This window comes from Dama dama, chromosome 10, assembly GCF_033118175.1.
Source record: "Dama dama isolate Ldn47 chromosome 10, ASM3311817v1, whole genome shotgun sequence".
Taxonomy (NCBI): domain Eukaryota; kingdom Metazoa; phylum Chordata; class Mammalia; order Artiodactyla; family Cervidae; genus Dama; species Dama dama.
Genome location: NC_083690.1, coordinates 28233097 through 28256406, shown reverse-complemented (window position 1 = coordinate 28256406; position 23310 = coordinate 28233097). Strand labels below are relative to the sequence as shown.

Genomic DNA, 23310 nt, shown 5'->3' with positions numbered 1-23310 from the left:
TTAACATCCTCAGTCATAAATGGGACTTATGGAACTTCTCTGGTGGTCCAGTGGTTAAGCTAATGAAAGGGATGAAGGTTCGATCCCCAGTCGGGGAGCTAAGATCTCACATGCCTCGCTGCCAAAAAACCAAAGCATAAAACAGAAGTAATATTGTAACAAATGCAATAAAGACTTAAAAAATGATCCACATAAAAAAAATCTAAAAATAATTAAATAAATATGTTCTTAGAAACCAGTAACAAAGACATTGCTATTCTGAGAGAAATGAAAAAAAAAAAAAAAACAGAAGAAAATGAAATAACACAAATGACTAGTGAGGTTTAAGCCTATGTGAAGATGCCTGAGCTGAACAATAACAGAAGGAAAGCAATTTTGTTGTAATATCATACTATCAAAGATTAAAAATCTACTGTTTGGACAGACCCCCATAAACACTGGGGCACAAGATTAATGAGGTCCTGTCTATATAGTGGGGGAAATATCGTTAATCTCTTACTGGGCCTAATTTATAAATTAAACTCTATCACAGGTATGTAAAGTGAAAGTGAAAGTCTCTCAGTGTCTGACTCTTTGCGACCCCATGGACTATAGTCTGCCAGGCTCCTCTGTCCATTGGATTCTCCAGGCAAGAATACTGGAGTGGGTAGTCGTTTCCTTCTCCAGGGAATCTTCCCAACCCAGGGACAGAACCCAGGTCTCCTGCATTGCAGGCAGATTCTTTATCATCTGAGCTACCAGGGAAGCCCAACGAGTATGTAAGTATAGGAAAAACATATAATACAGAGAGCTCAGAACTCTACAAGGTTGCAGGTAGCCACGGAGGGTCTTGGAACAGAACCCCCAGGGATATGAGGAATCCTGTAGAGACAATATCAAATAGTTTTCTAAACAAAAATTCTAGCTTTATTTACTTAAGGTGACATTTAACAGTGGGAAGAAATTAATTAGATGCTAAGAAGGACATTGCTGATGCCCTTGTAGGGAATGGGGCTGAAGATCATGAGTGCTGACTTTGTACTTCCTGCAAAGATGGTCAAGGCCAAGTTGAGCAATAGCCTTCTCCCTCTTGTGCTGAGGGGTCAGTAACAAACAGCTCCCCGTCATCACTTCTGCGGACCTGGGAACTTCTCTCTGTGTTTGGAACCACAAAAATAATTTAAAAAAAATTTTTTTTTAGTTTTTCAAATGAATTTATTTATTTAATTTTGCCTGTGCTGAGTCTTCATGGCTGCTCAAGTGTTTCTCTAGTTGCCCTGGGCAGGCTTTTCATTGCAGTGACTTCTCTTGCTGCAGAGCATGTGCAGGCGCTGTAGTTTAGTTGCCCTGCACAGCATGTGAAGTCTTCTGGGACCAAGGATCGAACCTGCGTCCTCTGCAAGGGCAGGCAGATTCCTAACCACTACACCACCAGGGAAGTCCAGGGATGATTTTTTGACAATCCTCCTCAATCCAAAAAATCTAAAGTTCTCTTCATTTCCTCCATCTTCATCACACCTCATGTTTTAGAAACATTCTTGAATGTATCACATTTTATATGTCACCTTTAATTTCAGACTTCTTTTCACAAGCAAGGCTTGAGGTTAATTGCTCCAGCGACTGTAAAATTTCCAATTTTGCTTCAATTGTATTCTTACTTGTCTCAGCAGAAGTCTTTTGTTTTTCACTCATTTTTAAACAACAATTAGGGCAACTGGCAAAAAGATACTCAAATATTTGTTTGAGTTGCCACCCACACGTTGCCATGGAAGTACTTTCTGCCAGGCCTGATGCTGTGGGTGCCAAGATAGTGAGAGATAAAGATAGTTATGTTAATGAGGCAACTTTTGGAAAGCAACTAAATATGGGGGCTGGTAGCCAGTGGAGACAACACATGATTATGGGTTTGGAACTTCCAGCCCCATCCCTCAGCTTCAAGAGGGGAGAAGAGCTGGAGATTGAGTTCAATCACCAATGACTAATGGTTTAATCCATCATGTCTATGTAATGAGATGGTGGCTCAGTGGTAAAGAATCCACCTGCCAATGCAGGAGACTTGAGAGACATGAGTTCGATCCCTGGGTGGGAAAGATCCCCTGGAGGAGAAAACAGCAATGTACTCCAATATTCTTGCCTAGACAGTCCCATGGACAGAGGAGCCTGGTGGGCTACAGTCCATGGGATTGCAAAGAATCAGACATGACTGAGCAACTGACCACACAAGTCAGCTGACCACACTAGCCTTCTGCTCAAACAAGACTAGCTGCAAATGAGGGTAAAACTCCAGATACAGAGAGCAAACTAGTGGTTACCAGTGTGGGGGACGGGGGAATGGCAATATAAGGGTGGCAGAGTGGAAGGTATAAACTACCAGCTATAAGGCTGCAAGCATGTATTTTAAAACAGAGGGAATAGAGTCAAATTTTGTAATAGCTGTAAAAGGAGTGCAACCTTTAAAAATTGTGTTAAAAAAAGTAATAGTTCTTAAATCAAACAGAATATGATACCCATTTTAATTGGTATTCCCAGAAGAATACTTTGAAATCCTCAAATAGCTTCCTTGAAAGTTTCATTGCAAGAAACTAATAAAATATTGAAGAAATAAGATGTACTTAAAAGACTATGAGATGGATCCTACTGCTCCCTTTTCCCCTCATTTAATTTTTTTTTTATTTTTTTTTGGCCAAGTTGCATGTGGGATCTTAGTTCCCTGGCCAGTGATTTAACCCGTGCCCCCTGCAGTGGAAGCATGGAGTCTTAACCACTGGACCATCCAGGGGAGTCCCTTTCCTCCTTTAATTTGATATCTTATTCTAATCCTCTATCTGAATTGTCTTTCCACTCTGAAGAGACTACAAGGCCATAAACAAAAATCTACCAAGCTAATAGTGTTGAAGGAGGGCTCCCATCCAGAGCTGATGAGACCCTGAGAGATTTTCTGGTAAACTACTACATTATTCTGTTAAACAGCCAAGTGGGAACTAAAATTAAAAGTAGTAAGTTTTTAAAGTTGCCAGAGATTAGAAGCTGATATTCAGAGGCTGATAGGAATTTTTTTTAGGCCTTCTCCCCTAAACTAAAATAAAGCTATATACCCAGAGGGAGTAGACAAGTTGGGGATAATGTAGTTGGGTGGGCTTATCAAGCTATGATATCATTTAAGTGAAGTGAAGGGTTTGTCACTCAGTCGTATCTGACTCTTTGCAACCCCATGGACTATAGCCCGCCAGGCTCCTCTGTGCATGGAATTCTCCAGCCAAGAATACTGGAGTGGGTTACCATTTCCTTCTCCAAGGGATCTTCCCAACCCAGGCATCGAACCCTGATCTCCTGCATTGCAGGCAGACTCTTTACTGCCTGAGCTAAATCCTGCATAAAGTGAAAGAAGCTGTCTTTATCTTACACATCTTTATAAAACTGTGAATGCAACTCTAGAAAACTTTACCACCCCTCAAAGTCTTCTTTTTCATTTTTATTTATTTATTTTTAATTTTTTAAACCTTTTGGCAGTACTGAGTGGTCCATGGGATTTTAATTCGCTGACCAGGGATTGAACGTGAACCCCTTGCAGTGGAATCGTGGAGTCTGAATCATTGGACCCTCAGGGAAGTCTGTCATCTTTAAATGCTTACAAATACTGTAAGAGATTGGGACACTGGAGACAGAATGTGTCCTACACCTAAGAAAAGAAGGAAAGTTTAAATAATAATTACTCTAGGACTTTGATAACAGGGAAATAAATCCCAAAATTTCTTGAAGAAAATTTGGACTTTTTTCTATGCCTTTGTAATATAAATTTTTGGCCCCATTTTCTCTAGGACCAGATAGTCAATTCTTTGAAATGAAAACTGTGGGGAGAAACTTCTTATCAGAAAGAGAACAGAATGAAAAAGAGGTAATAAAAAAATCTTTTAAGTGTTTCTCCACAAATATTAGTGAAAGGCTTTAGCCATCTGAGCTGGTAATCTTAACTTACTCTATCTGATAGAAAAATGACTTAGATCTAACTTGTTTTATAACTAGTACATTTTACATTCTTATGCCTGTTTCATGACTAAAATATTAAACTGAAACTGCAAGGTCTCTTCTTGCATGTCTGTGTGTTCATAAGTATCTATATATATGTGTTGTAGATATGTGCTATTTTTCACCTGCAGTTGGTATTACTAAAATTAATTTGTAAAAAGAGCTCTATTTAATTGGTTTAAAAATAAAAAGCACTAACATGAGTTTAAATTTAACAGAAACTTGCCCAAATGACTTTCACGTTTACTTGATGTGAGATTAATCTTGACTAAACAAAAGCTAGTTTATGGTTTGTGGTTAAATTAAAACAAGCATGTCTTTAGAATGATCAACAGTGATCAACATGTATCATGTAGACATACAACTTTTATTCCATCCAACTGGGTTTATTAATCAAAAAAGTTCATGTTTCTTTGTCACAAAATTTGTCAGCAAGAAAAATAACTTGGTATGACAATATTTACATAGATAAACTAAACAAATGAACTAAATGGTTGTAAGTGAGACAAAAAGTTTCTGGGTGAACTTTTAAAATAGTTTCTCCAAATCTTTTTGGTAACCTGAAACCTTAAAGATATGCTAAGTTAAATCAAATGATGGATGCATGCAAAATCGCTTCAGTCATATCTGACTCTTTGTGACCCTATGGACTGTAGCCCACCAGGCTCTTCTGTCTATGGGATTCTCCAGGCAAGACTACTGGAGTGGGTTGCCTTGCCTTCCTCAAAAGGATCTTCCCGGTTCAAAGATGTTCTTATGTCTCCTGCATTGGCAGGTGGGTTCTTAACACTAGTGCCACCTGGGAAACTCTAAGTGATGGCTAGTCACTGACTATCTAGATCATTCTCAAGATAAAATACTGAAACATTGATTAGGGAATGCAGGTTTATATACTTTTGGCTTCCTTTTACATGAAAACTTACAATATTTGGGTGCTGTGCTGAGAACTTTTCTATGAGAAAGCACCTATTTCTAGAAATTATAAAAAGTACTTATAAGTCTGCCAATCCCCAAAATGCTAATGGAGAAGACAGTTCATGATTGCTTACTTTTTAATTTTCAGTAAAAATTAAAGATTTGTAAAGGTTAGAAATTTTAATATATGTGATTAAAGCCAAAAGAAGTAATAGAGAAAACATCTCTGTATGCAAGAAAAGTAGGATGTGTGTTTTGAGTAAAAAAAAAAAAGATTTATGAAAAAGAAATCTTTGGAAAGGGATTTTATGTGTGGTCAGGACTGGCTAAGATTGTAATGAAATAAAGTAAATGTGACCCAAGTCAGCCTCACTTCTGCCCGAACCTCCTCCCCGGCCCCCACGCGGTCCCCCTCCTCGGTGACCGCCTCCCATTTCTGCCTCCTCCCCAGATCACCTTCACGGTCAGCTTTCACATCGCCCCCACGGCCACCCTGGGAGACAAGCTGCTTCTTGCCGCCAATGTGAGCAGGTGAGCTGGGCCAGGCCCAGGACAGTGCCCCCTCCCTCTCAGTCTCCTCCCCTGGGGAACTTGCCAGCTGGGATTCTCCTCTTTTCCCAGTGAGAATAACAGCCCCAAGTCGCCTTCCAGCTGGAGCTGCCCGTGAAGTATGCCGTCTACACTGTGATCAGCAGGTGCCACATCATGACCTTCAAGGGGTCCTCGCCCATCACGCTGTGGGGGCGGGAGGAATTCTCTTTCTGTAGGAGCTGAACAGTGGCCAAGTTTAAGTTTTATTGCCACCCTCTCAATTGGTAGATGTCACTACTAGCAGCACTTACTAATCAATCAAGTGCTTATTGTGGGCTATTGATGATAATAATAATTGTGAAATTATTATCAATACATCCTACATCTATTAGAGGCTAAAGTTCTCAGAAGCCTTTCTTAAAAGCCTCAAGATTAGACTTCCCTGGTGGTCCAGTGGCTAAGACACTGTGTCCCAGTGCAGGGAACCCAGGTTGGATCCCTGGTCAGGAAACTAGATCCCACATGCCACAACTAAAAAGTTCACCTTCTGCAACTTAGATCTGTTTCAGCCAAATTAATAAATCAGTATTTTTTAAAAAGCCTCAAGATTGTCCCAGGTCCCCTAAGATGCCTGAGATGTGACCTTGTTTTCAAGGTTCTTACTGCCTTATGGGGGAGCAGTGTTACCCTGATGCAAGGCAGAATCTCATCAGGGGCCTCCCCGAGGTTCTGTGTCCTGAGGCTGTGTGAGTTTCTGAGGAGGTGGGGAGGGGGCCCCTGGGCCTCCTGTCATGGAAGAGTTAGGTTGACAGTAGTTCACCTGCCAAAACGTCCAGAAAATTTTTATGCAGTGAGGCAAACTGTTCATTACTGCGTGATCTCCAACCAAGTGACATATCCTTTTAGGTACTGGTGTGGCTCTGAGATACCCAAGCTTCAGCTAAACACTGACAGGTCTATGGCTTTGGGCTTAACCCTTGGCATCGGGGCAGGATGATTCCTCATCCCAAGAACAGATTGACACCCGGCAGGGCATTTATAACCATCCCTCCTTCCTTTCCCAGGCTCCTTTGGGAAGGACAGAAGGAGATGACCTGCTGGTTGCAGAGGCTGGGGATCAGAGAAAAGTTGGGTGAAAGGAAAAGGGCTTCCGTGCTGCCCAGGGAGGGGCGCACATGGTGTGTGACGCTAAGGGGTCAAGTCAGGGGCTTGAGCAGACACCTTCCTTCAACAAGTACCTTCCTAGCAGCTGCTGTGTTCCAGGCAAGGTGCTGTGATGACTTTCTATAAATTCACTTGTCATTCAACAAAGAGATATTGGGCCCCTATTGTGTGTCATCAACACCAGATGCAAACCCCTGCTTTTGAGAGATCTATGCACTTGTGACATGAAACAGGCCCAGGTGGCTTAACCCAGGTCACCCCACCCCCACCGCTGGTCCCACCCACAGGCCTCCTGGGTGACATCCTCCTGCCCAGGGTTTCACACTCTCCTTCAGTCCTGCACACCCCTCAGCCCAGGCAAGTGCAAGCTGGGAGCCTGCTTGCTGGCGTGTATGCTGGGGTTGTCACACTTGCTTGCAGGGGACCCACAAGCGGGACACACCACGCCTGTGAGTCTACCGCTCAGTGGGATTGTTCGGTTGTGACTTTCTGGGTAGAGACACTCAGGGGACAAGCTGAGGTGTCTGGGGGAGCCCTTCTGAGGGTCTAGAATTTGGATAATGCTGGCAAGGGAGTGAGTGGAGCAGAAGTGAGACCAGCCAGCCAGGGAGGGGCCAGGCTGGTCACCGGGTCTCCAGATGGGCCTGGGCAGCCTCAGGTGGGGTGCCTACACTGACCCCCAGTGATTTTCTTTCCCTTTCCTCCATCAGCAGTTTGGTTTCTTCAAACGTCAGCACAAGGAAATAATGAAGGGAGCAAACGGACAGACTGTCCTAGAAAATGGAACAGGAGACCCCCAAGTTGTTCAATAAGATACTACCTCTTGTTGTCCTTTGGATCTGCGCTGAGAGGTTCCCTGGCCTTCTTACTGTCACCCCAGTCAGGCCTGATGGGGAAGAAGCATCCCAAGCGAGGGGAGCTGGGATCAACAGCTTTCTGCCTTTGGGAGGATGCAGTGTGTTTGCACAAATCACCTTGCCAGGGAGGGGGCATTGGTCTTATCAAGGCTCCAACTGGTAATCCCAGGACAGGATCCCTGTTGTGCCCTCTGAGGACCTGACTTGGAATTTCTACCTAGAAATCCATGGACAAGAGCCTCAGGTTCCAGTCTCCGTTTGTCTGCTAACCACTGATGACCTCTCTAAAATACAGTTCCGAGCCAGGAGCTCATCTTCATCCATCTTTGGTGGCTCCCCATCACTTGAAGTGTAACTTCTGAACTCGCCAACTTGATGTTAGGAATCCAATTCCCTTTCTAAACGTCTGGCTTTGGAGCACACAGCATAAGCTGATCTTGCCTTTCCTCACCCTCATTTCTACAGATGAAACGAAGCAGTTCAGCTGAGAATCTGAGTCCAGATTTCCGGAATTGAGTTGGGAATGAAATGTCTGCATGTTGGAACTCGTGAACACGGACTGGTCAGTGTTGGAGGGATGAGTGCCCCTGCCCCCAAGAAGGGGCATGGCCTTGATGCCACTTGGGCTCAGATAGCTCCAGAGTCTCCCGGAGATTAAAAGAGGCTCAAGATTGGCCAGCCTGCAGTACCTTCTAAACTCAGCCCTTCATTCTGACCTCAGACTCCACGCTGGGAAATGCTGGCAGTTTAGTCTTTAGTTCCCCATTTGTTTGGAATCTGTTTGCAGTCCGCATTCTTTGAAGACTGCTGGTTCAACCCTTTCCCCAGTCCCTAGCTTTTTTTTTTTTTTTTTTAAAGAATGCCTGTTTAAAAAAAAAAAAAAGGCTGTACTGGGTCTTCTAGTTGCAGCAAGGAGGCTTAGTGGCCCCTTGGGAGGTAGGATCTTAGTTCCCTGATCAGGGATTGAACCCGTGTTCCCTGCATTGGAAGGTAGATTCTTAACCACTGGACCACCAGGAAAGTCCCCTCCACCAGTCCCTAGTCTTTTGACTACTGGTGGTGTCCACAGTTCTAGGTCCTCACTTACTGTCGGTTTCTGTTAGTGAGCACAAGAGATAAAGACTGCCGGGAATCTCAGAAGCCAAAAAGTTGCAAAAAATGGTGGGAACGGATCAAGCAGTTTCCTGCCACCTAACTCAAAGATCCCAGTGTCACATATGGCAGGATAAGTTGGTCACAGAACGAGTTAGGTTGACAGTAGTTCACCTGCCAAAACGTCCAGAAAATTTTTATGCAGTGAGGCAAACTGTTCATTACTGCGTGATCTCCAACCAAGTGACATATCCTTTTAGGTACTGGTGTGGCTCTGAGATACCCAAAGACTTAGCTAATAAATAAATAAACTTGAGAGAGAGATGCATAGACTCAGCTATGGCCCGATACAGACTCAGCTGTGACCCGATAGCTTGAAGGACTGCTTGGACTTTGGCTTGACTTTCCTGGCCTCGAGAGTTTTTTAAAGTCCATTTGAGGTTCCTTATAAAAAGTTCCAGCAAAGCAGTCTTAAACTTACATGATCAATGACTACTGTTTTTTATTTATTCATTTTTGGCTGTGTTGGGTCTTCGTCGCTGCACCCGGGCTTTCTCTAGTTGTGGTACTCGGGCTTCTCACTGTGATGGCTTCTCTTATTATGGAGCACAAGCTCTAGGGCATGTAGGCTCTGTAGTGGTGGCTCCCAGGATCTAGAGCACAGGCTCAGTAGTTGTGGCGGGATCGAACCCGCATCTCCTGTATTGGCAGGCAGATTCTTTACCACAGGGCCACTTGGGAAGCCCATGGACGCCAAATGAACATCCCACATGAAGCAGCTGATATATATGAATGTAAACCATGTGAGGTGGGCTTTGTGATGACCAAGATATTTACCTGATGAACATGCCCATTACCCAAGTCATGGTAAATGCTGTGGTTAGAAGAGACCCTTTCACACGGGCACCCCATATAATGCAATTGTTGCAAAACCAAAATACAGTGCAGGAAGCTTTATTGAGTTTCCTGTCCCAGCTTTCCTAAATAGGTCTTACAGATGCAACCAAGTAAAAGGCTCAGGTACCCACGGCGCAGAAAGCCAAGCTGTGACAACAGGCGTTTGCAGCAAGGTAAGGATTTATTGCAGGGCACCAAGCGAGGGAATGGCAGACAAGCCTCAGATCCATTCCAACCTGGTCTTTGAATTAAAGGGTTTGGTTTTGTTGTTGTTGTTTCCCTAAGGTGACGAACAAAGAAGCTGGGATTAATCATTTCTTCTGACATTTCTTTTAAAAAAAATAATTTTAAAAATGTTTTTATTTTTGGCTGTGCTGGGTCTTGGCTGCTGCACAGTCACTTTCTCTAGTTGTGTGTGCAGCCTTCTCATTTTGGTGGATTCTCTTGTTGTGGAGCAGGTGCTCTAGAGCGTGCGGGTTTCAAGAGTTGAGGCACACGGGCTCCGTAGTTTCAGCTCTCAGGCTCTAGAGCACAGGCTCAGTAGCTGTGGAGCCCTGGCCTGATTGCCCCGTGGCATGTGGGATCTTCCCAGACCAGGGATCGAACCCGTGTCTCCTGCACTGGTGGGTTTCTTACCACTGAGCCCTTGTGACATTTCTTAATCATAGTTTTGGAAGCTGGAATGTCTCTGGTGTTGGATTCTCTGGTCAGGAGGTCCATATGACTCAGGAGTCTGTTAGCTTATCTTGCCCTGGAGAAACAACCTGAGTTTGTACATTGATGGTTTTGTCTATAATAACAATTTAAGTACATTAATAATGTTATCGGCAGAAGCCAAATTTTAGTCATGTGACTCTGGCTGATTCATGTTCGGTTAGCACAGAATTGAGGTTCTCTCTCTTTAGTCACTAAATCCTAGAGGGCACGAAATGGGAAATTAAGTTTTGCATTAAGAGATTAATCAGTAAGGGAATTTGGAAGACTCAGTTTCACAGATGGTAATAAAAATATTAAATTAATTAACAAGAAAATAAGAAGAGGCTGAGGGGAGATTCAAGGGACTTCCCAACAGAGTGAAAAAAATTTAAGCAGTTACTAAGAATTAAGGTGAATAAGCAAATATTGATAGGAAACAAATGAAGAGGAAACAGAAAGGGGAGAGTCATGAGACTCATCCCAGCAGAAGGAAATCCTAAGATGATTTTGGAGAAATTGAAAAAGTTGGCAACCATCTGGCCTAGAAACATTAAGCATAAATTTTTCAATCTGTATTAAATATGCAAGGTCTTATCTACATGGATTTGATTACAGAAAGTAACAAAGTATTCTCTAAATAATGAAAAAAGAGAAAAGAGGGAAAAAGGAAAAAGTCAGATTGCAGAAATGATGAGAAGCCTGACCAGTCATTGCTTGGTACAGTGGTTAGATGGGTTTATCAGGTTAAAGATTGACAAAAGGGCCTTGCTTCAATCCCTCACTGATGACCAAAAGCCTTTGGCACAAGAGTGGGCCAAGTGGTCAGAGGGTGGAGAAGGTTCCAGGACTCCTTGAGACGGAAACCACATCAATTGGTGAAGCCCCTACACAGGCAGCAATTAGATGACGAGAATGTAAACTTGTAATGATTGATAGGATTATGAAAGTTGGAATGCTGAAACAGGCTTTACATAAAGAAGTTGTGTCTCCCTCTATGGGACTGGATATTACCTTTGGCAGTAGAACACTTCTATCTAGAATTGTGGATGAAGTCCTAATGGAGGCTGCAGTTAGGAGAGCAAATGCTGTTGGGAAAATAGTGCCGATAAATATATAACACACAGGGGTACCACAAACCTTCAATTTGCTAACAAACAAACAAACAAAAAACCTTTCAATATTTGCAATGCACAGTGAAGTACAATTTTTTAAAAAAGGAATGTAAGGTAAAAGTTTGTAGGAGAACTGGTGGGTTTGAAGTCTTTATAGTGATTTTTTTTTTTTTTCATTTTTGGCTGTGATGGGTCTTAGTTGCTGCTCCCCGCCTTTTTCTAGTTTCAGTGAGGGGTGGCCACTCTCTAGTTGCAGCTCACAGGCTCTAGAGCATGGGCTCCGTAGTTGTGACTCATGGACTTAGTTGCTCCACAGCATGTGGGATCCTCCCAGAGCAGGGATCAAACCCATGTTCCCGGCCTTAGCAGGTGGATTCTTAACCACTGGGCCACCAGGGAAGTCTTGTTTAAAAAAAAAAACAAAAGTATGTATTTGGCTGTATCAGGTCTTAGTTGCAACAAACGAGATCTTTATTGCAGTGTGCAGGCTTCTCTGGTTGTGGCATATCGCCTCCAGAGTGTACAGGCTCTGTAGTTTCGGCTTGCAGGTTTAGTTGACCCACATGTAGGATCTTAGTTCCTCTACCTGGGATTGAACTAGCATCCCCCAAATTGGAAGGTGGATCCTTAACCACTGGACCTCCAGGGTTGTATTCCCATGTTGAATCTCATAGGAATATTTCCCCAACTAGTATTGTGTAAAATAGAAGACATATAAATCTTCCCTTCAAGTAATGCTAATTGGACATGCTAAATGGAAACCAGGAAGATTCCCTGAGCCCACACATTGTACAATAGAAGCCAGGGTGTTGGTGGGGGCAGATTCTCCCTATGATAGCCCTGTGTGAGATAACCCTACATGGAACCTAGCTGGGGCTTATGGAAAAACCCTATGAGCAATGCCTACTGGGACTTAGGCCTGGAGAGTTAAAATAATCTAATGAACATGGCCATGCCCAGGATAGCTTCCTCTGTTCAGTTCAGTCACTCAGTCATGTCTGACTCTCTGTGACCCCATGGACTGCAGCACGCCAGGCTTCCCTGTCCATCACCAACTTCCAGAGCTTGCTCAAACTCATGTTTGAGTGGACCATGTCCACTGAGCCAGTGATACCATCCAACCATCTCGTCCTCTGTCGTTCCTTCTCCTCCCACCTTCAATCTTTCCCAGCATCAGGGTCTTTTCCAGTGAGTCAGTTCTTCACATCAGGTGACCAAAGTATTATAGCTTCAGTCCTTCCAATGAATATTCAGGACCGGTGTCCTTTAGGATGGACTGGTTTGATCTCCTCGCAGTACAAGGGACTCTCAAGAGTCTTCCCCAACACCACAGTTCAAAAGCATCAATTCTTCAGCACTCAGCTTTCTTTATGTCCAACTCTCACATCCATACATGACTACTGGAAAAACCATAGCTTTGACTGTACAGACCTTTGTTGGCAAAGTAATGTCTCTGCTTTTTCATATGCTGTCTAGGTTGGTTATAGCTTTTCATCCAAGGAGCAAGCATCTTTTAATTTCATGGCTTCAGTCACTATCTGCAGTGATTTTGGAGCCTAAGAATATAAAGTCTGTCACTGTTTCCACTGTTTCCCCATCTATTTGCCATGAAGTGATGGGACCGGATGCCATGATCTTAGTTTTTAGAATGTTGAGTTTTAAGCCAGCTTTTTCCCTTTTCTCTTTCACTTTCGTCAAGAGGCTCTTTAGTTCCTCTCTGCTTTCTGCCATAAGGGTGGTGTCTCTACATATCTGAGGTTATTGATATTTTTTCTGGCAATCTTGATTCCAGCTTGTGCTTCATCCAGCCTGGCATTTCACATGATGTACTCTGCATATAATTTAAATAAGCAGGGTGACAATATACAGCCTTGATGTACTCCTTTCCCAATTTGGAATAGTTTCATAGTGAAATGGATATTGCTTATCTAGGGTCTCAGTTTGGGGGAGAATGCAAGGAAGAAATAAATTCACCAGCAGGGAGACTTTCCAGGATTGACTCTGGAACCGTGTGAGGAGCTGACGGATTCTACTGTCTCTTGCTCAGTGCCCCATACACAGCTCTCCACCGACAGACAAAGAGCACTTTGGTTTGTGGATGGCCGTTCCAAGATAAATGGACGAGATTCTTGTTGGAAGGCTACCGGTCTGATTGAAGAAGGTAAGAGAACAGCCTGGTATGTTGAATTGCATGCTGTTTTCCAGGCAGTGATGGAGGAGTTGACCCATGTTAAAAAGTCTCTATGGTTGGGTTTTTGTTTTGTTTTCTTAAATATTTATTTATTTGTTTATTTGGCTATGCCAGGCCTTCGTTGTGGCATATGAGATCTAGTTCCCTGACCAGGGATTGAACCCAGGTCCCCTGCACTGGGAGCACAGAGTCTCAGTCACTGGACCATCATTTGGGTTTTTAATGCCTCATAGGCAGTGGTCAATGGCCTGTCCATTTGGTCAGGTGGTAGGTTAAAGGAAACCTGGCCTGTTAAGGGGATGCTCATAAGGGGTGTGATCCTATGAAAATTGGAGGAATGCATTAAATCAGGATATGTCTATGCCCTGGAAGAACTACTTTCCAAGTTTGGAAAGTGACTGTAATTGACAAGCAGATATCCCCATGTGACCTCTTGAGATGGCCATTGGGTCCAGAAATGAGGGGACGTGAGGGCACTGTATCAATGCAGAGATGGGCTGAATCTAGACCTGTTTTTGTACCTGTTCAATAACAAAAATTCAAACAAGTAAATTCTAAAGATCTAAATGACTTTATAAAATGATTCTTTTCCCTTCTAAGGCCTCACCAAAATGGCCAAAATGAAGTTCAATCCCTTCGTGACTTCTTACAGAAGTAAGAACTGAAAAAGGCATTTCAGTGCATCTTCCCACATTCTCAGGGAGATGATGTCTTCTCTTTCTAAGAGCTGAGACAGAAGTACAACGTTCGATCCATACCTATCTGAAAGGATGATGAAGTTCAGGCTACATAAGGGCACAACAAAGGGCAGCAAATTGGCAAAGTAGTCCAGGCTTACAGGAAGAAATACATCATCTACACTGAACAAGTGCAGTGGGAGAAGGCTAATGGCAGCACTGTCCATGTGGGCATTCAGCCCAGCAAGGTGGTTATCACCAGTCTAAAACTGGCAAAGACCGCACAAAGATCCTTGAACATAAAGCCAAATCTTGCCAAGTAGCAAAGGAAAAGCGTAAATATAAGGAAGAAACAACTGAGAAGACGCAGGAATAAAGTCATCTTGTCTATAGCTTTCATTAAAAACTGTTAAAATGGGAAAAAAATTCTTGAATCAGTCAGCATCTCATCTAGCAATAGAAAGGAGCTTCTTCGTCAAGCTGCAGATAAGAAAAGGTTTCAAAATCAGAGAGGGAACAGAAAAAAGGAAATTATCATCAAAGAAAGACTTGTTTTAGGCAAGGTCATCCTTCTAAGGGGAAACAGAAGGAGTTTATCAGCAGATTTATTCCTAACGCTGATTAGGAAATTCCAGTTTGACTGGTTAAAGGTTGAATTCCTGGGGAAGATTGAAACTGTAATTAGTTATGTTTTAAGTCTTGATTTGCTGATGTGGGAACCTAACAAAGATGACTCATTTGGGGACTCCTTTGTATCATACCTTCTAAGGCATAAAATGTCAAAAGGATTGTTCTGTCTGCCAGCAAGAGGGACAGAGACCGCAGATAGTGTTGTGACAGCTTCCCTGGTGGGAAGGTGCTAAACATAGCTGGTAAATCAGATGGATGCTGGTAACCCTGGGGGCAGCAGATGTGTCCTGACAAGAATAGATTGATTCTGGATTGGGCTTTGCTAACTCGGTGGTAGATGAAAATGCTTACAGCATTATGAAAGAACTGGAAGAGAAAATATTGCATCAATATGGATGGCTAATTGTCATTTCCCCAGACCAAGGAACTCCTATGATGTCCAACAATGAGCAGAGATGCCCACCTTGGAGTGCTAGTTTGACAGAGAATTGGAGCTGGCAATTAAAACATTGGTTATCAGAACTTTCCTGGTGGACCAGTGGTTAAAAATTCGCCTTCCAATGCAGGGGGCATGGGTTTAATCCCTGGTCAGGGAGCTGAGATCCCACATGTCTTGCAACCAGAAAACCAAAATATAAAACAGAAGTAATATTGTAACAAATTCAATAAAGACTTTTAAAATGGCCCGCATCCAAAAAAAATCTTTAAAAAAAAGTTGGTTGTCTAAAAACACCTGGTCTCATCACTTCATGGCACACAGAAGGGAAAAAGTGGATGCAGTGACAGATTTTTCTCTTCTTGGGCTCCAAATTCATTGTGGACAATGATTGCAGCCATGAAATTAAAAGACACCTGCTCCTTGGGAGAAAAGCTATGACAAACCTAAACAGTATTAAAAAGCAGAGACATCACTTTGCCAATGAAGGTCTGTATAGTCAAAGCTATGGCTTTTCCCAGTAGTCATGTACAGATGTGACAGCTGGATCATAAGGAAGGCTGAGTGCCAAAGAACTGATGCTTTCAAATTGTGGTGCTGGAACAGACTCCTGAGAGTCCTTTGGATAGCAAGGAGATAAAACCAGTCAGTCCTGAAGGAGATCAACCCTGGATATTCATTGGAAGGATTGATGCTGAAGCTCCAGTACTTTGACTACCTGATGTGAAGAACTGACTCGTTGGAAAAGATCTGATGCTGGGAAAGACTGAGAGCAGGAGGAGAAGGGAACGACAGAGGACGAGATGTTTGGATGGTGTCACCGACTCAATGGACATGAGCGAAACTCTGGGAGATCGTGAAGGACAGGGAAACCTGGCATGCTGTAGTTCACGGGGTCACAGAGGGTCAGACACAACTTAGCAACTGAACAACAACAAAGCAGAGTGGAGGGTGGGGATAAAGGCATGAAAAGCTAGCTAACATGCCTTCACCAGTGTGTACTCACATTCAACACGATTATGAGTGGGGCTAAACAGAAAGATAAAGAACTTTACAGCATACTAACACATATATATGGAATTTAGAAAGATGGTAACGATAACCCTATATGCAAAACAGAAAAAGAGACACAGAAATACAGAACAGACTTTTGAACTCTGTGGGAGAAGGTGAGGGTGGGATGTTTCAAAAGAACAGCATCACTACCATGGAGTTCGACCTGTCGGCAGCCGTGGAGTCCACCTCCAAGAAGCCCCAGGGGGCAGGCAAGGTGGGAGACCCCAAGCACAGCCCCCCCAAAGTTCAGGGCGGGTCCGCTGATAACCTAAAGCATCACCACGGCCATGGCCACGGCCAAGGGAGCACCTCAGATTCCAGCAGCAGCTCCAGTGATTCGGAAAATGAGGTGAAGCCCGGCTCGGAGCCGCACAAGAGCACCCCGGGCAAGGTCAAGAAGCCCAAGGTGAAAAAAGAGAAGAAAAAGAAGGAAGAAGGGAAGAAGAAGGCTTCCCATTGATGGGCCTGGGCAGGGCTCATTAAACCTTTGCTCGGCAAAAAAAAAAACAAAAACAAAAGAACAGCATCTATACTGTCTATGGTGAAACAGATCACCAGCCTAGACGGGATGCATGAGACAAGTGCTCGGGCCTGGTGCACTGGGAAGACCCAGAGGAATTGGGTGGAGAGGAAGGTGGGAGGGGGGATCGGGATGGGGAATACGTGTAACTCTATGGCTGATTCATATCAATGTATGACAAAACCCACTGAAATGTTGTGAAGTAATTAGCCTCCAACTAATAAAAGAAATAAATTAAAAAAAAAGTTTTAATAGAAAAAAAAAATGAGTGGGGCTAAAGTTGTGTCCCCACTGGGTAGATTTCTCTGCTCATCCACCACACAGCACAGCCAGTCTGCTGACACTGGGTTGTGGTGGAGGGAAAGTACAGCATTTATTGCAGGGCACCAAGCAAGGAGAATGGACAGCTTGTGCTCAAAAGACGTGAACTCCCTAATGACGTTCAGGGAAGGGTTTTAAAGGTAACACTTGGGGTGAGGGGTGTAGCTCCTGAACTTTCCTCCAATTGGTTGGCTGTGAGATAGCAGGGTGATGTTTCAGAAATCTTAATCATCAACCTTCTGGTTACAACCAGCTGGAATCTACGTGCTTGTAGTCAGCATGTGGTCACCGTCCTCTGCCTGAGTGGGTGTCTTAGTTTCTGCAGAACAACTCAAAGATATGTGTCAGATCATTAGGTATATTCCTTGAGGAGAGACAAGGACTCTGTTTTACCCCTGAACTATTGTTTTACTGTTGTTGTTGATTTTTAATATTTATTTATTTGGTCGGAGCAGGTCTTAGTTGCGGCATGTGGGGTCTTTTAATTGGGGTATGTGGGACCTAGTTCCCAGATCAGGGAGTGAACCCAGGCCCCCTGCATTGGGACCACAGAGTCTTAACCACTGGACCACTATGGAAGTCCCTAAAATGTGATATATATGATGGAGTATTATTCAGCCTTTAAAAGGAAGGAAATTCTGATGGTTGCTACAACGTGGGTGAAGCTCAAGGACATTATCCTAAGTGAAATAAGCCCAGTCACAAAAAAGACAAACACTGCTGTAACTCCACTTATGGGAGATACCTAGAGTAGTCAGAGTCACAGATACAGAAGGCAGAATGTTGGTTGCCAGGGGCTGGGGAGAGGGGAGTTATGAGGAGTTGTGGTTAAATGGGTATTGAGGTTTGATTTTACAAGATGAAAAGAGTTCTCAAGACAGATGGTGGTGACAGTTGCCCAACAAAGAGAGAGCACTTGACACTGCTGAAATTTACACTTAAAAATAGCTAGAGGGTAAAATTTACCTTCTGTGCATTTTACTACAATTTAAAATAAAAACAAGACTTCCCTGGTGGTCCAGTGGTTAAGAATCTGTCTGCCGCTGTAGGGGACACAGGTTTAGCCCCTGCTCTGGGAAGATTCTGCTGCTCAAGGAGCAACTAAGTCCGTGTGCCACAACTCTGAAGCCTGCGTGCCTAGAGCCTGTGCTCCACGATGAAAGAAGCCACAGCAATGAGAAGCCCGTGCATTGCGACTAGACAGTTGCCCCAGCTCACTGCAATAAAGTCCACTCGTAGCAATGAAGACCCAGGGCAGCCAAAAATAAAAATAAAATCTCAAATGACTATATTTCTCCCTGACATCCCTTTAATATGAAATACCCATCCCTCCTCACAGCACTGCAAAGATGAACACAGTGGCCATGACTTGATCAGATTCACAATTCTCTCTCTTTCCTTCAGCACCAAATCAAGGTCAAAAGGTGTCTTGTTAACTGCACCCCCTCCCCAGCCTCCCCCCGATTCTCTGCCAACCAAGGGTACGTAGACCAACTTCTTCAGGCCAGCACTCCATCAGCACCCTTTTCCGGCCACTCAAAGAAAACATTAATTCACAGGATGAACATTAGTTACAAACAACCGAATCTCATTCTCAGTGACTCAGGTTTTCAGTGGTAAAAATTTAGCAAGCACATCTGCCCCATAAATGCACTGCAGAAAAGCCCAGGGCTGATTCAGACTTTCCACACCAGTGACTTCATCCAAGTATAAAGTGATATGGTTCCTAGGTCACACACGAGTTAGTCATCGCTACCTCACTGTACAAGCTTCCCACGTGGGGCAAGTGGTAAAGAACCCTCCTGCCAATGCAGGAGATTCAAGAGACTTGGGTTCAATCCCTGAGTCAGGAAGATTCCCGGGAGTAGGAAATGGCAACCCACTCCAGTATCCTTGTTTGGAAAATTCCATGGACAGAGTTACTGGTGGGCTACAGTCCATGGGGTCACGAAGAGTTGGACACAACCGAGTATGCATGCAAGCACCACTATTTATAAAATAGATTTAAAAAAACAAGAATGTACTGTACAACTCAAGGAACTATATTCAATATCTTGTAATAATCTGTATGGAAAAGAATCTAACAATATATACACTTACATACAAAACTGAATCACTTTGCTGTACATCAGAAACTAACGCAATGTTATATATCAAATATACTTCCACAAAAAGGAAAATAAAAGAGTACTAGTCCTGGCTTGTCCTTCCTTAATGTACTGCTTTAGGGCCTTCCAATCCCCTCCCTGGAGTGGTGATACCCACCATGCCACTCTTGACCAAGCTGAGAGGGGCAGCTGCCCACATACCCAGCAGCGCCCCATGGTCCATGGTGAGAATCAGGGTGATGTCCATCTCTCATGACTCCCATACATTTAAGGCATTGGGTGTCTCAGCAGGGTTCCCCGTTCTGGCAGATGGGGCGACAGGTCCTACTGGTTGTCATTCAAGTGTATTGAAGGCTGGGAGAGTCCTTTAATCCACCTGACCAAGGTGGTTTTACCTGTTAGTAATTTAATCTGCTATTTTAATATTTCATTCTTCCATTTCTACCAACACTTCTGCCTGAAGTTTGTAAAGGAGACAGAACCCTCATTCAATGTCATGTTCCTTCGCCCAGTCTTGCATTTCATGACCTTTGAAATGTGACCCCCCATCCCTGCCTACTCAGTGAGGGTATCTGTCCCTGGTACTCAGCCTCTCTAATTCCCTAAATGCCTGGTTTTACGCAGCCACCGGGGAAAACTTGGGTCAGGCCAGATGCAGTGTCCACACAAACCAAGGCATGTTTAGAGTCCTCACTCAGAGGGAGGGGCCAATATAATCAATTTGCCAATTCCTCACCTACTGGGGGCTCCCTCCCAGTGGATGGCCCCAGAATCCTTTGGTTGTTTAGGACATACAAGACATGCTGTATCTGCATGAACCAAGTCAGTGTGTTTCAAGGGCAATCCAGCATCATTGACAACACACCATCCCACGCGGACACCACAACTGAAGTGTGCATTGCTAGGGCTCATATCCGGGCTACAGCATCAGCTTCCTGGTTGCCAGGGGCGTCAACATCCTCTGAGCCGGGACATGGAGGACAGTGAGAACTGACTCAGGCTCTTGCAGGGAAACCCAGATGTCTTTCCACATATCCTGACCCCATCAGTGCTTATTCATGATCATCCACCCCCCAGCTTCCCATTTTCTAAGCCGTAGGGTTAGAACAGTCCAACTGTCAGTGCAAAGTGTTAACGGCCAGAGCTCACGAGCTCTCTGAGTTCAGCCCCCTGGTAGCTGTGGTTCATGCCTGTTTCCCTCCAGATGGTGTCAGTGTTGAGCTGAACAGTGACTGTAGACCGGTCACCCCAACCAGTACACGGGGCATCAGAGGGAATCTCCCCCACTCCCTCCCTATAGACCACAGGGACAGAATTAGGGGCAGGGGATTTTGGAGGGCAGGGTCCCCTCTGCTGCAGAGGGGTAAGCCCCTTAGTCAAAGTGGGAGTTAGTGCTACAGCAGACGTGGGTGGGTGACACATAGTTATCAACCTGCCCCTTAATAGGAAGGGAGGGTCCTACCATGATTGCTGATCTTTGTGAGAGACTTCACCTGGAGGAACGCTGCGCGCAGTGCTAGGAACTGCTGCTCTCTGCGGGTTTATGGGGTTTGTGCCTCCTTTCAGAACTGGGACCAAAATCCTAGGGGTACTCCCTTTTGCTATCTGAGACTGTCCCCACCTCATACCTTCCAGAGTCACAGAGGCATCTACCTCCCAGGAAGCCTTGCTTGGGGGATGCCCAGAGCTTTAATCTGCTTCACTAGCGTCTTGCCTTCTCAAAGGTGGCTCGTTACTCTGATCCCCGGTCCCATACATGCCCTTACTTTCAGTTCAATCACTCAGTTGTGTCCAAATCTTTGTGACCCCGTGAACTGCAGCACGCCACTCTTCCCTGTCTATCACCAATTCCTGGAGCTTGCTCAAATTCACGTCCTTTGAGTTGGTGATGCCATCCAACCATCTCGTCCTCTGTCGTCCCCTTCTCCTCCTGTCTTCAATCCTTCCTTTAGCAGGTGGTATAAGAGATGGAGGCACTGTGCCAGGTGGGGAATATTAGTCCTCCAAACCTCAAACCCCCACAAAGTCTTGCACCTTCTTCATATTCTTAGGGGTTGGAAAGGCTTGCTCCCCATCCATCACAGCTTCTGGGACAGTACGCACCTTACTGAAAGTGAAAGTAGCTCATTTGTGTCCTACTCTTCGCCACCCCATGGACTATAAAATCCATGGAATTCTCCAGGCCAGAATGCTGAAGTAGGTAACCTTTCCCTCCTCCAGGGGATCTTCCCAACCCAAGGATCAAACCCAGGTTTACTGCAGGGGGATTCTTTACCAGCTGAGCCACAAGGGAAGCTTACCTGACCATAGGACTCCCCAAAACTACATGGTGATGCTTGGCCTTGCCTTTTCTGTGGATTCACCACCCATCCTCTCCCTCAAACATGTTCCTGCAGTCTGCAGAGTGTCCTGAGCAGAGACAAGTCTTCCTCTCTTAATACTCTATCATCGGGACTTCCCTAGTGGTCCAGTGGATAAGAATCTGCCTGCCAATGCAGGGGACATGGGTTTGATCCCTAGTCTGGGAAGATCCCACATGCCTTGGGGCAACTAAGCCCATGTACCACAACTACTGAGCCCTTGAGATGCAATTAAAGAAAGCCTATATGCAGCAATAAAGACCTAGAGCAATCAAAAATTTTAAAACTAAATAATAAAAAGATAGTCTATCATCAATGTAATGAGCCCATTTTACTAATGTAGGGAAGGAGAACAGGAACAGATCTTGGGCTACCAAAGACATACAGAGGCTGTGCAGGCAGCCTTGAGGAGCACTTGAAAGGTGCACTGTTGCCCCTCCCATGTGAAATCAAATTGATTTTGAGACTCAGTGGCCAGGGGTCTACTGGACCTCTTATGTGAAGGCCTTTTATCAGTATATGCCTTTATGCACTTTGTGGGCTCCTGTTACTTGCAGCCAAAAGCAACCTTCTGATACAGATGTTAACCTTACGGTTGGTTTTATAAGCTTCTTGGAAATTATGTGACTTGCACATGCTTTTGTTACATCAGCAACTTTGATTTATGCATCTGGGGTTTTTCTGTTTTCTCTATCTTCAGATGAAATTAATTGATCTTAGATGGGACAGTCATATGTTGCAGTCATTCAAAGAAATCTCTGTGGCTTTATGTGAGAGGCCATTATCCTTTGTTTTAAAATGACACAACAGCTTTGATAAAATTATGGTACTAGGGGACCCCCCTGGCTGTCCAGTAGTCAAGACTCGGAGCTTCCAATTCAAGGGATGCAGGTTCGATCCCTGATCAGGGAACTAAGATCCCACATGCCACTCAGGCAAAAAATAAAATTAGTAAATAAATAAAACTAATTCTTGGTTGCTTAAAAAAATCCTTTAAAAATTATGGTATCACTGGATAGAGTTTCTTAGTGGACAACAACCTAGGAACAAATAGATACCTGATTCAATAAAATCCAATTTTCAGATGGTATATTTCCTAGACACATTTTAATTTCTCAGCTCACAATCACTCAACCCAGTATTCATACATGTATATAGTAATGTGAAGTGCAATCTTGCTCAGTACTGATTTTGATGACATTGTTCTAGTTGCAGCAATTCTCTTTTATTTTTTAATCACAATATTTATCCCTCAATGAATATTTTTTGAGCCATCGATCCATTTTTGTGATTTGGGGATATAATACAACACAATAGAAACCATGAAAATTGCACATATAATGAAGGGAAACAATAACACACACAGGAAAATTATATGAAAATAGCACCATTGCCTGAATGTTAAACTACCATCCGTGGAGCCCAGAGACAAGCTTTAGGAGCACAATTATAAGGATATGGCAGGATTTCTGTGAAAGTCACTGGGATTAAATGTGTGAGATGCATGGGTTTAAAATTGTTTCTTGTCTTTTTTTTCCCCCCTCTAAAACAGCATTTAGGAAACCTTTGGAGGTTTGTGGAGCACATTTTGAAAAACAACACTCTAAACCCCAATTCTTATAAGGTCTAAATTGGGGCCCAGCTTAATGAATTTCATCATAATGGGTCCTTCTGGAGATCCCAAAACTTCCAAATTCAAAAGGGTTTGGGACCCTATGGTGGATGGGGTGATAATTTGGGGT

General features: G+C 43.9%; 1 protein-coding gene, 1 long non-coding RNA gene and 1 pseudogene across 2 annotated transcripts; all 3 read left to right on the top strand.

Annotated features, from left to right (window-relative positions):
* The first annotated feature begins 9024 nt into the window (after nt 1–9024).
* On the top strand, nt 9025–19287 carry LOC133063661 (uncharacterized). The gene is made up of 3 exons (XR_009694457.1): nt 9025–9634; nt 13317–13430; nt 18150–19287. It is a non-coding gene; the product is annotated as an uncharacterized LOC133063661 (long non-coding RNA).
* On the top strand, nt 14081–16271 carry LOC133063659 (large ribosomal subunit protein uL24-like; annotated as a pseudogene).
* On the top strand, nt 16379–16858 carry LOC133063660 (immortalization up-regulated protein-like). Its single transcript, XM_061153303.1, has one exon. It carries the CDS (start codon nt 16384–16386, stop codon nt 16717–16719), a length of 336 nt encoding a protein of 111 aa, XP_061009286.1. The 5' UTR covers nt 16379–16383; the 3' UTR covers nt 16720–16858.
* Nucleotides 19288–23310: the final 4023 nt, after the last annotated feature.

Bases quoted from the DNA above. Each gene is read 5' to 3' on its own strand.
- LOC133063660 (XM_061153303.1), top strand. From the start codon at position 16,384: ATGTTTCAAAAGAACAGCATCACTACCATGGAGTTCGACCTGTCGGCA.